The sequence below is a fragment of the Vanacampus margaritifer genome, chromosome 8 (assembly GCF_051991255.1).
Source record: "Vanacampus margaritifer isolate UIUO_Vmar chromosome 8, RoL_Vmar_1.0, whole genome shotgun sequence".
In the NCBI taxonomy this organism is placed as follows: domain Eukaryota; kingdom Metazoa; phylum Chordata; class Actinopteri; order Syngnathiformes; family Syngnathidae; genus Vanacampus; species Vanacampus margaritifer.
Genome location: NC_135439.1, coordinates 4,691,035 through 4,708,829, shown reverse-complemented (window position 1 = coordinate 4,708,829; position 17,795 = coordinate 4,691,035). Strand labels below are relative to the sequence as shown.

Genomic DNA, 17,795 nt, shown 5'->3' with positions numbered 1-17,795 from the left:
ATTGACAATGATTTCTGTTTCAATTCATAGATGTGCAAAATTCGTGATCTACTCCTGTCTGACTCGCTAATGCTAATTAGCGCTGCTCGCTCAAATAAACGACTATTCATACAAAACGCTTCAGAAATGTATACAGCATCTTAACTTTATTCATCTGCATATGCTCTTCCTACACTTTTATCGGAATAACTTGATCGTGACTTTTTCCTTTTACTCTCTGTGGCTACAACTTAACAGTGTATTAGACCGCGTGGAACCACACTGCCCCTCAGTGGCCAAATCGGGTACAAGGCTCCCAATAAAGGCACACACAAACAAGGGGAAGACAGTATAAAATAATTTAAATAAAATCGTTTTTGGAACATTTCAAATCGATTCTAAATCGTACTAAATGAGAATTGCGATTCTTATGTGAATCGATTTTTTTGGGCACACTGAATTCTGCCCTTTTATTTGGCCTATATAAACTAAAAACAGTGAAAACATGTAAAGAATGAAACTGCTAAATGCTATCTTGCTTGACCGTTCAACAGGTGTAAATAAGACTTACCCTCAAGTCCATACCTAAAACGCAAACTTGTGACACCTGCTCTAAACTGCTCCATAGTTGTGAATATTTGTCTCTGTGTGCCAATCATAGAAACCCAAGTCACAGCCAGAGGAATAATACATGTCAACTGATCTGCTTAGATTTCTAAAATATGCATTTTATCGATCCAATTGAACACAATTTATCTGTAAATGGTGGAAGCAATAAATGATAATAATAATAATTATTATTATTATTATAAATAAAAAATATGCCCACTGTTGGGGAGTGAGCCTCGTCAGTATGGCATCAACCTATCAAAGCTTCACTTAAGTTTTTTTTTTTTTTTTTTCTTGTGGAGCCTATCTTCATCTTGTCTAGGCTTGTCTATTCCCTTGTCGAAGTTTGTCAAATTAGAGACTTTAAATAGTTATATAGTCTTTAGAAGAGTGGCTTGCTTACAAACACACACACTCGCACGCACGCACACACTCACTCATACAAAAAAAAAAAAAGAGAGCAATGATGATGACATGTCAAATCGGTAAAATTACCGAATGAACAATACTGAGCTCTCCAGGAAAAAAAAAAGAAAAAAAAAAGAAACAAGAGTGGCTTGCTTGCAAATCCCGACAATAAAATCAGCTCAATCATAGAATCTAAAAAACGTACTTTGGTCACGACACCAATATATTGAATTAAGTATTTGCCTGAACTTTTTAGCTAGTCTAATGAGTATTAACGCAGCAATAGCTTCATAATGAAATTCTTTTTTGCCAATTTGCATCACAGTTGGTTTATTGGGTAGTGAGGGTGCTAAACATTGCCTTGGGGGACTTTTTTACCCCCCCCCCCGCTAGTGTTTGACAAAGCATGCTCGAAAACACCGTCAATTCAGTGCCACTGGACTATGACACGATTATAGAGTCAATTAAGTGGCGAGAGTGTAAAGCACTGCTGTTCTTGTTCTTCGGGGCTTACAGGGAGCCAGAGGCGTTATTCTCGACTAGTAGTCATCGTGGCGAGGTCAGCCACAAGTCAATTGGTTTGATTGAAAGCAACACGGCCAGCTCGGCGAGAGAAAGGAAAATAAAAGTGATGATGATGTTGTACTTTATGTTGCATGTGGGCTAATACAGTGCATGCAATGCAAAGTTAATGACATCATCCTGGGTTCCAAGTTCAAACTATGACAAGCATAGAACTTTTAACTTTTCTGTCATATGTGAATAAAAAGAAGTTACTACATAACTTACATTTACAACAATTAAATTCATTTATTTTCTTCATTTCCTAGCGTTTTTGTTAGTTTCCAGTGCATGTATCCGGATGTTAGATTGTTTGACCAATCAGATTCCTTCTTTTCTTTTGGTCCCGCCTCCTCGACAAACCGCAGTCGGACCGGGTCGGGCGGGGTCTGGTCAAGTGTCAGATTTGTATGGTGGCCACTTGAATGATCTGACATAGCAACTGTGGTAAACAGCAAAATAAATAAATAAGTAAAATAAAATAAAAAATAAGTTGTACAGTCTCCGCTCGGCATGACTTAAACTATGCTTGACATGGAGCTTTTTTTTTTTTTTTCACCAATCAGATTTCACATTTGGCTCCGAGGGCCAACTTTTAGCAGTGCCACAATAATATCATCATTTTGTGACCTCCGAGCAAACTTTTCAAACTTTGATTGTTTGGTCAGAGCAAAACTTTCACCAAACGCAAAACACGCACAGTAACAGTACGTCGCAAACGGCATCCATTGTATAACTGCATTTTCATTGTATTTTTCTCATGTTATTAGATAAATATCGATTGGGTACTGCTACAAATGATGTATGTGGCACAGTTGCGTGCTTTTATATTGCTTTTTTTTTTTCTTTCCTGGGTATATTATTGACGGTTTCTATAATTGCAATGTGATGTTGGTGGTAGTATTGAAGAGTGATTATGTTGGGTAAGTTCCTACTGAATGCCTACAAAACCACATGTAGGCTTCAGACCACCACTGATTTTTAAGGGATCCTCAGTTTATTACAAAATGGATGATGACATACAGTACGTTATTTGATTGTTTTTTTTTTTTTTTTTTTTCATTTATGAGCTAGCATTTTTCAAACAAATATTTACTGTAATTTACTGAGGACGTGTAGGTTTAATGTATGTCCAAAAGTCACTGATGGTGTCATATTTTGCTTACCTTTTTTTTTTTTTTTTTAACTTCTTCTGAGAGCTCAGTATTGTTCAAAAAGACATGTCAAATCGGTAATTTTACCGATTTGACATGTCTTTTTTTTTTTTTTTTATGTGGGGTGAGTATGTGTATGTGCGAGTGTGTGTGTGTATTCATTAGTTCACCTAAAACCTATTAAAAAAATCCCATACCGTTCACCTAAACCGAACACTTCCAGCCAGAGTCGTGAGGCCGCCAGGAGACCCGAGGAAGGATCAAAGAAAGGAAAGGAAAGTGAAATCCAGCACCGACCAGGCCACCAACCAGAGTCCTTCACCAACCCCAGAGACATCTAAATTCCAACAAATCAATCAAATATCAAAAACAAATATTTTGCTTACCTGACTTCCAGACAGGCAGCATTCAGTTGCGATTTGAATGTATGAAAGGTTGTTTATCACAATGTGATTGATAAAAGTCTATAAAACAGGGACTAGCATCTCATCTGGGTTAGCGGACGTCATGCTAGCGCTATGCTATCGGCAGCAGGGCAAACTCATTTGCGTCACAATATCACACAGAAAACAAAAGCTAGCAGGATTGGAAAGGCAACTTCAAGCTGCATTGAAACAGCCTCTTCAGATCGAGCCAAGGCAAAAACAAATGACAATATTATAGTGTTTTTATAGCAAAATAATTCAAAAACCGCTGCTGACAAAAAGGCAAACTACACACTCGATTGGTTGTCAGTCAGTCACACAGTACAAAGATGCAGACAACCATTCACACTCACATCACTAAGTGGGAATTGAACCCACGCTGCCTCAGGCGAGTAAACCACTACACCATCCGTGACTCATAATCATTCAGACCCATCTCGAGAGAATTGCGTTGCAATGTTGCACTTTGCTAAAAAGAACTGACATCATCTGTTGTATATCATTGAATGCAGCACGGCGGTCTAGTGGACCGCATGTTTGCCTCGCCGTCGAGGAGTTCTGGGTTTGAATTTTTCATTTTCTCTATGGCTTCCACCAGAACTGCATGTAAGATTCAATGAAGAGTTTACTAGAAACAGTGACTCTCTCTCTTCCAAATCAAAACTCAATTCCGGACTACCTACTCCATCTTTTTTTTTTCTCTCTGGAAAGCTCAGTATTGTCCATTCGGTAATTTTACCGATTTGACATGTCATCATCATTGCTCTCCTTTTATTTTTATTAATTTATTTTTTGTATGTGGGTGAGTACGTGCATGTGCGTGCGTGCGAGTGTGTGTGTATTCATTAGTTCACCTAAAACCTATTAAAAAATCCCAATACTCCATCTAATGTTTCCTGCCAGTTTGTCCTTCCTATTGCATTTATTTATTTAATTAAAAAAAAAAAAAATCTGCCCAAAATCTTTATGGCTGTCTTGAAAGGTGCTGATAAATAAAATGTATTATCATTATTATTATTATGGGATCAAGCAATAGCAACAACAAAAAAGATGGCGGGATATTATTTGAATTTTTTTTATTTTATTGCAGACATTATGTTTATTTGAGAATCTTTCATTTATTGGACCATTTACCGCTGGCAGTTTGCAGATTTTTATGTTAGCTTTTCATTGAATCCTAACAACAACAAAAAAAGCCACTTTATGGTCTTTTCTCTGACTGTAGCCAATGCGAAGCAAACCCTTGCTTCAAAAGCAAGCTACACGCCAGGATCAGTATTCAGTATCGTTAGCATTGCTGTCACACTGTTGAGTGTTTCGCTGATGTTTCTGTCCGCACCGCACACTTCCGCGCTTGTTTTTACAAGCTCTTATCGCTAAAAGTAAACAGACGGTGGGGAGAAAAAAAAAGCAGTGGAGATTGCGTGTTCTATTTCTTAATTATTTACTTGAGTGGCTCCAAAGACCAAACGCACGCACAGAAAGACATGCGGCAAACAAACAACAAGGGGAAATGTGCACAATTGGGAAAGTCAGTGGAGTGGAGGAATGACAAATGGACTCTTTAGATCTCACGCTGTTTGTATTTAGAATGCTTTAATTGAACATGAGCCCAGCACGGACACGGCGGACGAGATGAAAGCCTAACAGGGAGCGAGTGTGACGCCTTTTTTTTTTTTCTTTCTTGGGATTTATTTTTTGAACAACATCAACGGCGGATGCTAACGTCAATTCCACGCAAGCATTTTAAGTTATTTGGGGAGCACTTGAAGAGAAAAAGGGGAATGGTTTCCAAGTGGAGATTATTTCAAAATCTCCTCACACGCATAAACACACAAAGCTCCTGAAGCAAAGCGAGAAACTGAAGTGACTGGTCTTTGTATTGTAAATGCACCGGGAAGGTAGACGCGTCGCGGCCTCTCTTCCTTTCTGGCATCAAAAAACAAAAACAAACTTTCCTCTTTTCCTTGATGAATACTTAGGAAACGGGGGCAACTCCAACGTGAACTTTTATGACTTTCTGCAATTTGTCAAGAACAGTTTGAAATGTCGTTAGCCCACACCAGAGTTCATTTGCGAGCCGTGTGGGATCGGGACTTTCGGATTACCGTTTCATAATCAGCCTCATTAATCCGGTAAAGGGGGACTTTTATTGTCGGTACATCTGTAGCTGCTCAGGTTCTAGTGAGGCGTCATTAAAAGCAAACTGGGCAGTTATGATGTAGTTAGGAGGGGAAATAAAAGGCAGATTTTCCTTCAATGGGTCCATCTTATGACCGTAAAGCTCGCATCTTAAATTAACTGAATTTATCTTGATGGATTTCACCTAATCAGTGGAACTGGAGTGGAAGCTGAGGATGGTTGAGAAGTTCCTCACGGAAGTTAAGTCGCTAGAGGCTGTCCTAAAACTTCCTATATGACATCATAGAGTATAGTAATCACCCTCGTATTTGTAGTGTACTATCCACAAATGAACCGATTTGCATTTTTTCCAGTGCCGTGCCGTTCCCCTTGCGCCGGTCTCGCATTGTAACATCGGAAATATGCCGCCAGAAAAGCTCAGCTTTGGGTGACACCGCAGCATCTGGGCCGTAGGACCACATTTCCCATTATTCTTAGACACGGAAACTGTGTGACTGACATCACAAAGCCAAAAGTTGCTGACTGAAATAAAAATAAATACAGACGCTCCCCTACTTACGAACATTCGAGTTACGAACAACGGTACATACGAACGTGTCTGCGCGTGTGTCGGAAAATGTCCGGAAGTTAGATTTTGTATTGCGCGCCTTTTTCCGAGTGTTTTCGCTCATAGATAAAGCCATCGCATTCTTCGAGCAGCAAGACCCAAATATTGAACGTTGCACAAAGGTTGCAAATCAATTGAATGATGCCATACAGTGCTACCGCATCATTTATGATGAAAAAAAGAAGGAAACTGTGCAATCGTCGTTGGATCGCTTCTTTCGGCCAGTTTCTAGTAAATCCTTCAAGGAAGATACTCATCAACCCTCATCTTCTTCTCCTCGACCCTCAACTTCTTCCTAAGTGTTCTTCCATTAAGTGTCTCTCGCTCTCTCTCCAACAGTACAGTACTGTACGTATTCTCTCCATTTTATTAAAAGTTTTTTTCAGTACAAACCAATGCAGGTTACTTGTACAAGCCTTAAACATACTTATATAAACCTTCAATATACTTATATAGGCTTTAAACATAAATTATAATACAAAATATAGCACTGAAGCAACTTACGAACGAATTGACCTTACGAACGATCGCTCGGAACGTAACTCGTTCGTAAGTTGGGGAGCGTCTGTAAATAAAAACGGGATTACGGGACAGGAGCTGCGTATAAACGCGACAAAACAACGGGGCTGGCGAAATCCGCTGGGACTCGAGACACAAGGCTCAAATCCGGGACTGTCCCTGTTTACCAGGTCTGTCCTGGAAAAAATACGGGACATCTGGTCACTCTGTATTAACCAATTTTTATGATGTTTATTTATTGTATATTTACAGTATAAACGATCAATTTATTACTGTGCGTCACTTTCATGGATGTCCTGTAGAGGGTGTAAAAGTGAGCAGAAACATGCCCTAAAAACATTTACATATCTACAAATGAACGACGCGGGCGGTTTAGTTTAGCATTAAAGTGAAGAAATAAAGACATTCAGTTTGTCGACCAGAAAAAGTCGCTATTGGATTTGGACAATTGTTAGCGAGAGCCACTACATCGTGATAACTTACATTGATGTTTCTGCATTTGGCAATTTATTATTATATTATATTATTAGTATGGGATTTTTTTTTAATGGGCTTTAGGTGAACTGATGAATACACACACGCACGCACGCACGCACACACATGCACATGCTCACCCACATACAAAAAAAAAAAAAAATATATATATATATATATATATATGTGTGTGTGTATATGTATATATATGTATATATATTAAAAAAAAAAAAAAGAGAGAGAAAAAAAAACATTTTTATTAATTTTTTTTAATTTATTTGTTTTTTTAAAAAAAAAGGAGAGCAATGATGATGTCAAATCGAATGAACAATACTGAGCTCTCCTGAAAAAAAAAAAAAAAAGATTTGGACAATTGAAGTCACCAAAAAGGTCGAATCTAACGACAAAGTAAAAACATTGGCAACATTGGATGAGAGAAATTGTCGTCCTCTCAGATATGTTTGTCACTACAGACCCCGCCTCAAAATAAATCCTGTACAAATGCGTATTGAACCCTGAGCAGTCATTTCAGGGGTAGATAAATTACACCAGAACTAAATTTAACCAATTACGTAATTGGCATGCAGTTCATAAATTCCCCCAGGACAACACTTGGTTACCAACCAAATTTCCGTCCCGTTAATTGTTCCCCCAAAAGTTCCTGCAGTGCAAATGCGCCTTCAGCAATCACGTGTCTGCCTGCTCTGGTGTAAAGCAACACTTTTGATTTTGTGTCTCTCTGGCTGCAAAATGCTCGACTCCGTCCAACAGCTAATTCCCGACGTCGTCTTCCTGGACAGGCAGTCAGTCTTTTTCGGCCCTTTTTCTTTGCCAGCTGGATGGGGAAGCCGCGATGATTACTGAAACGACAGCAATCCAAAGTGTTGCATTTGTCGGGCCTGAAAAATCTAAACAATTAGCTGACAGATGCTTAAAAGCTCTGTAGCGCAAGCAGGGGTAACTCCAAATTCCATTTGGGTGATAATGATCTGAGTGTTTGTCACTACCAGGGACATGATCCGCATTGATTCACGATTTGGCGGAATTTCAACAAGCAATGAGTGCAAACGACTTGAAGACAAAAGAGGGGCCATCCCTCATTGGCTGCTCGATTTCATTTTTAAACAATTATCGGCAAAAATGATGGACGTGTACCGATTTGAAACATTGGAGACGATTTCTAAAAAATTTGACCAACCCGACACTAGAGGGAAAAAATGGCAAAATCCCCCCCCCCCTAAAAAAACAAAAACAGAAATTGAATAGAGACAATAGGCCGGTGTCATTTTATTGGTAACTGCAAAGCACAAAGTGATTGCTCAAACGGGATGGAAAACATTCATCAATATGACTTTGACCTGAGCTAATTTGGGCGTTTGGCTCCAATGTCGTCCAAAATCAATAGAACACTTTTCTCGATAATCCTGAAAGCTCAGTGATGATGGTTTAAAAATGCAAGGAGGGTGACAAGTAGTGTTTTGAACTTAGACCTCAGATATACAGTGATTGAAAATCAATAGTGTGCTTGTTTCAACATGGGGCAATAATCAATAAGGGTACATACAAATAAGCCTGGAATTACTCTAGCAAGCCTTCACGGTGGCCAGATATTTTATGATCGATAATTTCAGCCTTTCATTGAGTATGATGTTTGTCATAAACGCCAGTCAGGTACGGTTATTATTAGCTTTACAACTATAGATCAAGGTCACCAACCGTTTTGATGCTGAGAGCTACTTTCTTGGGTCCTGGAAAATCGGAAGGCTTACTTCGGAAATGTCATCCAATTACAGTGAATTATACATTTGTGAAAATCATCTATGATTAACTCTTTGACTGCCAAAAACGTTTAATAACGTTTAGTAAAATCCAAATGAGGACTGCCAAAGACGTTAAAAGACGTTCACTATGTTTTTTGGGGGGGAAACGGGTGTATATATATATATATATATATATATATATATTTATCTGCATGTCACTTCAACCAAGGCATGGGTCTGGTGTCAAACCTGTGACAAAATATTATCAGTGTTGATTTTCTTAGAATCACATTTTTAAATCGTCGTCTTCATTAAATACATTACAAGAGCAAAATAATGGGGAAGACAGAAGAACATATGGATCTACTCTACTCACAGTTTGAAAAGCCCTCATTCCTTTAGGGAGAATTACCAGGATCTGGATGGTGTGTCTTTGGGATTTTTGTTCTCCTTTCATCCACAGGAGCGATGATTGCAACTTATATTGTGAGAAAATGCACATCGCAACATGAGCGTGTCATCGGAGTGTTTAGGATGCACAAGCATCCGTCAAACGTTCACGGGTTAGGCGTAGTGTCTGTGTTTAGTCTCGAGGGATCTCCAATGTCTAGACGCCGAGGTGACAATTTCAAAATATTTTGTCAAGATGACGACTGACGACATCTGAGATGTAAAGTATAGTATAGCTGATATATATGCTAGTATGAATTTTTGGACTGTGTTCTTGAGGGGATATTCCGTGCTGACAAAATAGATTGTCCGCATTCACACATTTCCTGTTTCTGTGTTTGCACTGAAGGTGGTGTGTGCATCTCCCAGTCGGTGAAGATTCCCAGGGAGCCCAAACAGGGCGAATTCAACAAGGTCATAAGACGTCTACGCGAAAACCCCAACGCGAGAGTCGTCATCATTTTTGCCAATGAGGATGACATCAGGTAGGTGGCAAAATCCTGCACATTTGAGAAAAGGCTAAGCAGTGGTCCACTATGTGATGAATTGCCGAGTAAGCCAAAGCGGGACCGCCCTGTTGACGTTTCGACTTCATACTCGGCCCCTTTTTTTTGCAGGCGGCTGCTCCACGCTGCGAAACAGGCCAACCAGACGGGACATTTCATCTGGGTGGGCTCCGACAGTTGGGGATCCAAGATTTCTCCAGTCCTGCAACAGGAGGAGATGGCGGAAGGGGCGGTCACCATCCTGCCCAAGCGCCAGTCCATCAAGGGTAAAGACAGCCTTAGGAGTCGTAAAGTGGATACCGTATTTCTGAAAAAAGTAACTGGGGGGGGCCTTTATTTACTACAGAGACGTGTAACAGGATTGTTTATGGTGTAGAAATACTGCAAAAAAGTCAAGAACCGAGGCAGACTATCTTGAAAAAGAATTGTCGCTCCATCTGAAAGCCGGTTGTGCTCTTTTCATCCAAAAATTTTTTTTGGTTTGGACTATTTTTCACCAGGCAGTGCGAGCTTTTAATTCTGACTTGCATAAGATTTATATTTGTTTTATCATTCTATCGATTTAATTGATCATTTTAGTTTCTCTGATGGACTATATAAATAACCTATTGGTAATTTATTGAATTATCATTATCATTATTATTATTAAATTTAAATAATTGCTACCCTAAATTTTATATCATGAATCATGTGATCGTGAGGGTATGCAATTTATACGATATGAATTTCAGGCCATATGTTGCAGACCTAGCACACAACATTGTGGAGTGACCAAACATCAGAATCTACCAGATCTGTATTTGTCATTAAAGGTACACTTTAATTTAACGAAAAGACTGATTTGTTTACCTGATTTGGTAGGTGCTGCTCTTTTGGTTAGCAGTGGTGCTCAAACAGGCTTTGCAGTTAAATCTCTAAATTATGTGTATATGAATAATATAAACCCATTTTTTCCTGAGCTGGAGATGTCGATTTCAGGTTGTCTTAAGCGCAAATAATTGGAAAATGGCGTAAATTACTCAAGGAAATATGGTAAAATAAAAAAAAAAATAAAAGAGTAAAAAAAATTAAGAGTGTCTACACATCTTGCAGCCGCACCCTATAAAAAACGACTGATGGCATTGGATGTGTCCAGGGTTCGACCGCTATTTCATCAGCCGCACGCTGGAGAACAACAGGCGGAACATCTGGTTCGCCGAGTTCTGGGAGAACAACTTCAGTTGCAAGCTGAGCCGACACGCCCTGAAGAAAGGCTCCGGGCTCAAAAAGTGCACGAGTAAGTCGTACTGAACTGGATATGAAACACAGCACCATCATGTTTGTTTCTTATTGCTGTCATCTGTACTAGTTATCTATTATTATTTACTTCTAAACCGACCGTTGCTGCCTACTGCTAAAACTTTCATAGTAACTTATGCGCAATTTAGATGTTGTTGGGTGAATGTGTGAACCGCCATATCAGTGGTGTCACACCACATATATATTATGAACACAGAATAAAATCCAATTTCGGGGCGTTAAATCAGAATTAGGCACCTTGACCTGCGGTGAAAATCCAGCCATATTTGTTTTTACAAATGCACGGCCCCATTAAATGTTATCAAGGACATGAAGTCCAAACTCGTTCCCACCAGCACAAATTCAAAGTCCTGCATTCAAGCTAAATTACACTTCCGGAGGCAGCATGCGTGCACGCACGCTCGGCAGGGAGTCGAGGCAGCGACCCTCATGCTGTGAAGCACCACTGAGTCATGGCGGTGCCCCCGGGCCGCGCCGATGCACGCACACTCGCTGCTTTCCATGCAGATGTTGGTATTTAAGAGCAACGCTGTGTTGTGATGTGGAGTATGTGAACCCATGCAAGTGTGGTGCCAAAACAAAATTATTTTCTTTTTTATATTTTCCATTTTAACATATTCACCCACATACAAAAAAAAAAAAATATATATATATATATATATATATATATATATATATATATATATATATATATATATATATATATATATATTTATATATATTATTAAAAAAATAATAATAATAATAAAAAAAGGAGAGGAATGATGATGACATGTCAAATCGGTAAAATTACCGAATGAACAATACTGAGCTCTCCAGAAAAAAAAAAAAAAATTTCTTATTTGTAAGTCTTAGTCGGATGGCAAACACTTTATGTTATATTTTCCTTCTCGTGTCAGCAAAAGGCCTAAAATATACGTCAACCAAAATATAAACGCAATACTTTTGTTTTTGCTCCCATTTTTTTTATGAGATGAACTCAAAGATCTAAAACTTTTTCCACAAACAATATCACCATTTCTCTCAAATAATGTTCACTGGGATAATCCATCCCACCTTACAGGTGTGCCATATCAAGATGCTGATTAGACACCCTGATGAGTGCACAGGTGTGCCTTAGACTGGCCACTCTGAAAGGTGCACTTTTGTTTTATTGGTCAGTACTGACTGGTTTTCTGAGTCCCCAGAAAACCGAGAAAATGTAACAAAACTGCACCTTTCAGAGTGGCCTTTTATTGTGGGCAGTCTAAGGCACACCTGTGCACTAATCATCTTGTCTAATCAGCATCTTGATACATCTCGACAAAGGAGAAGTGCTCACTATCACAGATTTAGACTAAAAATAATTTTATATTTTTGTTGAGTATATTATCCAGACCGGGTCTCTGAAACCGAGGATGAGTGAGTGGACAACCGCAAATAAATAAATAAATAAATAAATAAATATCATTGTGAAGTTGTTCAGCCCTAATATGTGTGACTAGCATGTTGACTCAAGTATCTTTACTCCCAGATATTTTACACTGGGCAAAAAAAATCTAACTGTGAAGTGTGGATGATGTCATGTATTATTCATACATTTGGATTTACAGAAGAAAGTTTTGGAGTTGTGGGGGGGGGGGTGGACAAATAATCTCAGCTATGCTAGTGTAAAGTCCCTGGAGGACTCCACATGAAAGGCGTAAAAATCAACCACTGAAGGCCTCCAGAGAGGGAACGCAGAGGCTTGGTCGCGGAGGGTGGTTGATGACACTGACCTATGCTGGTCAGCCATTGGGAATCCTGGTGGGCTGCTTCGAGAATGCCAGCGATGTTCCAATAGTAACAGCAATTCACTACCATTCTAGCCAACAAGTCAATTAAGTAGTAGTAAAAAAAAAAAATAAAAATTTAAAATTAAAAATTAAAAATTTAAAATTTAAAATTTAAAATTTAAAATAAAAAAATAAAAATTAAAATTTAAAATAAAAAATAAAAAATTTAAAAATTTAAATTTAAAAATTTAAAAATTTAAAAATTTGAAAATTTGAAAATTTGAAAATTTAAAATAAATAAATAAATAAAGTCAATTAACTCTTTGACTACCCAAAACGTAAAATAACGTTTAGTAAAATCCTAGGGAGGAGTGCCAAAGACGTTAAAAGACGTTTGTTTCAAAACAGAGGTGAAATTAACCATTTTCTATTGTTGATTACTGAAAAACGGAATAAGGTAGAAACAAACTTTTTTTTCTGATGAAAGATGAGAGTCCAATCTTTCGTTTGGTAGTATGTGTGTTTCCATAGTCCAAACACATAATTTTCTGTGGACCTTGAAAGATCAGTCAAAATGCTTAAATCGGCTGGCACCCACAGCATCCCTTTTCTAAAAACGTCTGGCAGTCAAAGAGTTAAGTAGCGCTGGATGTAGCGGGTATTACACATTTGCTAGGTGGTTGGTGTATTATTGTGCTTTTGTGAGCACACAATATGAATTCGAACCCAGAACCACAGAAATATGAGGCAGACATAGTGACCACGAGGGGTGCCGCGCTGCCCGATTTGACAACAAACCCGAGTCAGGAGCGAACGGCGCTGGAGAATGAAGCCGCATGGATAGATTCTCCCCCATCGCTCGTCTCAGCCTTCACATCTATTTTAGCTTCCGACATCATTCGAACCTTTGCTTCACGGGGACGGCCAGTCTCTCAACAGTTTTTGGAGGTTAAAGAGTGACAACTCTCTGCGGAGTGGAGAAGCTTTGACATCTCTCTCCGCAGGAAAAAAAAAAAACGAGAATAATCAGCGTCCCGCTCAGCTCATGATGAAAGGATAAGAAGGGCTTGTGCGACCATGTAAACCAAAAAAAGGGAGGCTTGTCTTTTAGCTGTTTATGAAGGATTGATTAATTTTGAAAGGGGAGGTAAGGCGCAACGCAGACACTTCATTCATGCTGCTTATTAAAGAGGGAGAAAGCAGCAGAGAGAGTAAATGCTGTTTTGCTAAAAATAATGCTAACAGCGCTGGCTGCTCAAAACGCAAGCAGAACTTTTTGCAAAATGATTTAATGGACTGGTCTTGTATGACAAAATTGAATAGAATCTGGAAAGTGCACCAGCTGAGAGGTTAGCGGATGCTTGCGGAAGGAGCCGAGTTGCTAGGCAGAGTTTACATTTAATAAAGAATTGTGTACCTTCTCACCTAATCAAACAGGGCTTGTTTGTTTTTATAGCTACAGATTAAAATACAATTAAAAAGTCTCCCAGAAGATACATTTTGTCCAAATGCATTTTCTCTTTATTTCTTTTTCTAGGAAATATCACATCCCGTGATAGGTTACTATCATTGCTATAAAACAGTAATGCAGGAAATAATCCAACTTCACATCTGGTCAACCTGCCTTTGGTCAAACATGGAAGTGTCTGTATTTTTATGGGGAAAATTCATTGCTTCTTTTGGAGTACTTTTTCATTAAGAATTGACCAACAGCAGTTTGTCTTGTGCTTGGCACGACTTCAGCATATCATCACCTTCATCTTCATCTTGTTGTCAAACAGGCGATAATTAACCAAATGGATGGATTAGATGAGGTAGACGATGTGTTGATCCCAAAGGAAATTCTGGGATCAACAAAAAGGTCAGACGCTGCTTTTCTGTTCACCTTTAACCCGGTCCACCAGAAACTCTTCTGCTAATCATTTCTATTATGGCAAATTCCACGAGGACCAACAACAACCAAAATATATTTGTGAGTTGATCTTTCCATTTAATGTCAAAGTCACAGAGTGTGCGAATTGGTCCAACTTGGTCTTGACCAGACCTGCAAAAATCTGCCATTGTAAATATAGAACAGGTTTAATATTTACGATAATCAAATCGACTGTTTTGTAAGCAGATCGTGGAACAAAATCACTTTGAATAAACCCTGCACCACAAGATAATCGCTTATGGCTGTCGTATGTTTGTACGCAGTTGAGGTGGCTCGGGCATCTGGTTCGGATGCCTCCTGGACGCCTCCCTGGGGAGGTTTTCCGGGCATGTCCTACCGGCGGGAGGCCCCGGGGACGACCCAGGACACGCTGGAGAGACTACGTCTCTCGGCTGGCCTGGGAAGGCCTTGGGATCCCGTCGGAGGAGCTGGGTGAAGTGGTTGGGGAAAGGGAAGTCTGGGCTTCCCTGCTAAGGCTGCTGCCCCCGCGACCCGACCCCGGATAAGCGGAATTGAAGACGGACGGATGTTTGTACGCTGCACAGTACAAATATTGTACAAGGTTGAGTGTTTACGATGTCTGCTTTCGGAACATTTCAATTAGGTCAACCCGACAGCGTGGGATAATCATTGAAGACAATCTTCGATAATCGGACCTTTGGTGTGGAAGGGTGCTCAATTTCGGCCCGATCGTCGACATGTGTGTGTAAATCGTTACGTTTCGTGACACAATCAGGTGCGAGCTCAGCAAAACTCAGCGCTTACCACACGCAGAAGGATTTGCAATCGTGGATATTGAACAGGTTTAACATTTATGATCAAGATCAAGGTGTAACACACCAGAGGGTAATCACCTAAGACAATCTTCCATATTTGAGCTTCCTGCCTAAAAGGGAAACAATGCTTCAAATCAGCCGGAACATTGGTATGTGTGTTTTACATATACACACATATACACACATATATATATATATATGTGTGTATATGTATATATATATGTATATATATTTAAAAAAAAAAAAAACATTTATTCAATTTTTTTTAATTGATTTGTTTGTTTGTTTTTTTAAAAAAAAAGGAGGGCAATGATGATGTCAAATCGAATGAACAATACTGAGCTCTCCTGAGAAAAAAGGAACAAAAAAAAAAAAAAGGTATGTGTGTTTTACATATTTCACATCACACCAAAAGATCATTTCACATGATAGTCTGTTGCAGACATCCGGTAATCTGAATTGAACTGACTTTTGATCGGAAGGGGCAAACGATACTCAAATTCATCCCAATTCTCACCGTGTGAACACCTCTATAGCCTTTCGACAATTTAGCAAGTTGGCCCACTAGCAACATTTCCGTCTCCATTCACATCACTTTTTTTCCTCTCATTAAATTGGATGTTTTCATTTTACGACTGAGTCGGTGTGCAAAGAATTTGAAAGTCGCCTCTTCAAATAAAAAAAACAGGCAAGGCTACCTTTGAAAGAGACTTCGAAAAATCTGCGTGGCTGGCCCTCAAACGCAGCGTCTGAAAGAATGATCGCGTCATGAAAGCTCCAGACTGGAGAGCCGACATGAGACGGTCGGCGATGTTGAGGAGCAAAAGTGTCCTGAAACGTCGATGGAAAGTTAAGCGTGGGTGGCCCGTCGACGGCCCCAACCAAGCGCCATTGCTCTCGCGCCCACGCTCGTTCACAGAAATCCTCAGGCTTCTTTCTCTTCTTCGCGTCAGTCAAACTGTGTCCAATCAAAGCCCCCGTGGCCCTTTAATTACTGCAGCCGTCCCCCTCCTGATGACCGTTTGAAAATCTCACGGGACGATCGTTAGAATGGCGAGGAGATGAGATGCGGCCGAGATGGGGCGACGGGCGCTGATTTGGGGTGGGGGGGGTCTCGCACCTTTCGGATTGAAGCGGGGATTGAAAATGGAGACGGCGGTTGAATGATAAGCAAGCCGATGTTAGAAAATGCTCGAATGAGCGCAGCCGTGAAGCCATAACCTCATCGCGAGACATATTTAGCATCTTAAATGACTCATTTGTCGTATAATTGCTACAAAGTGAGTATTTATAATCAACACATCAAAGGCTAAAAGAAGTGTTATTTTATTCATGTATGCAAGTGCAAGATCAGACATGTGACTTTAGATGTGCACAAGCACACAATAATAAAACCACTTAACCTTTGCGCCATGCGTCTGAATATGAAAGGCAATAATTACACCGATCAGCCGTGATTGGAAACGTTACTAGAGCAATGCGGTTTAGATTAAATATTTCATTGTTTATTTCCAAACACTTAACATTTACCCCAGTGTGATTACAGCTGAACAAACAAGATTAACGTTTTCAGACGTTTTCAGAAAAGGGATGCCGTGGGTGCCAGCCGATTTAAGCATTTTTGACTGATCTTTCAAGGTCCACAGAAAATTATGTGTTTGGACTATGGATACACACATACTACCAAATGAAAGATTGGACTCTCATCTTTCATCAGAAAAAAAAAAGTTTGTTTCTACCTTATTCCGCTTTTTCAGTAATCAACAATAGAAAATGGTTAGTTTCACCTCTGTTTTGAAAAAAAAACGTCTTTTAACGTCTTTGGCACTCATCCATAGGATTTTACTAAACGTTATTTAACGTTTTTGGCAGTCAAAGAGTTAACTAATTCATTCATTCAGAACGGCACATAAAAAAAAAAAATTCAACTTCACCCAAACTCACACAAATTCCCAAATCAAGGATCCTTTAAGAAGTCTAGTTCATATTTCAATATTTTCAAGCCACCAAACATGAACTTGTACTGTATGCATTATAATGTTGTTTTATGGGGAATGTCACATGACCAAACTGTAAGAGTTTTAGATGTAACTCAGGGACATCAGACAAGGTCATATGGTAGCTCTTGAAGACATCTTGTCTAAATAAAGAAATTGTAGACCCGCAAAGGAAATGCTTCGTCTTGGTTTTCAGAATGCGGAAGTTGGCTGAACAGAACCCCTTTAAGGGGCGGAACTGTACAGTACATTTATTCATATTAGGGCTCGACCAATTTGGATTTTTTTGAGACCAAATGCAGATTTTTGGAAGAAAGAAAATGACGATTACTGATCAATCGGCCATTAGGTAAAAAAAAATAATAATAGAAAAAAAATCCTTCAATGCCAACGCAAGCCGAAGTAGCCCAAATTTTAGAACTAGGAGAAAGACTTGCCAACC

At 39.3% G+C, this 17,795-nt stretch overlaps 1 protein-coding gene across 1 annotated transcript in view; it reads left to right on the top strand.

The window, feature by feature from the left end:
- LOC144056130 (metabotropic glutamate receptor 4-like) overlaps positions 1-17,795 on the top strand; it is a 156,140-nt gene that overhangs the window by 104,573 nt on the left and 33,772 nt on the right. The window contains exons 4-6 of the mRNA XM_077572618.1: positions 9,438-9,573; positions 9,706-9,860; positions 10,730-10,870. Of these exons, the coding sequence (XP_077428744.1) occupies positions 9,438-9,573; positions 9,706-9,860; positions 10,730-10,870 (432 nt within the window). The remainder of the gene's footprint in view (positions 1-9,437; positions 9,574-9,705; positions 9,861-10,729; positions 10,871-17,795) is intronic.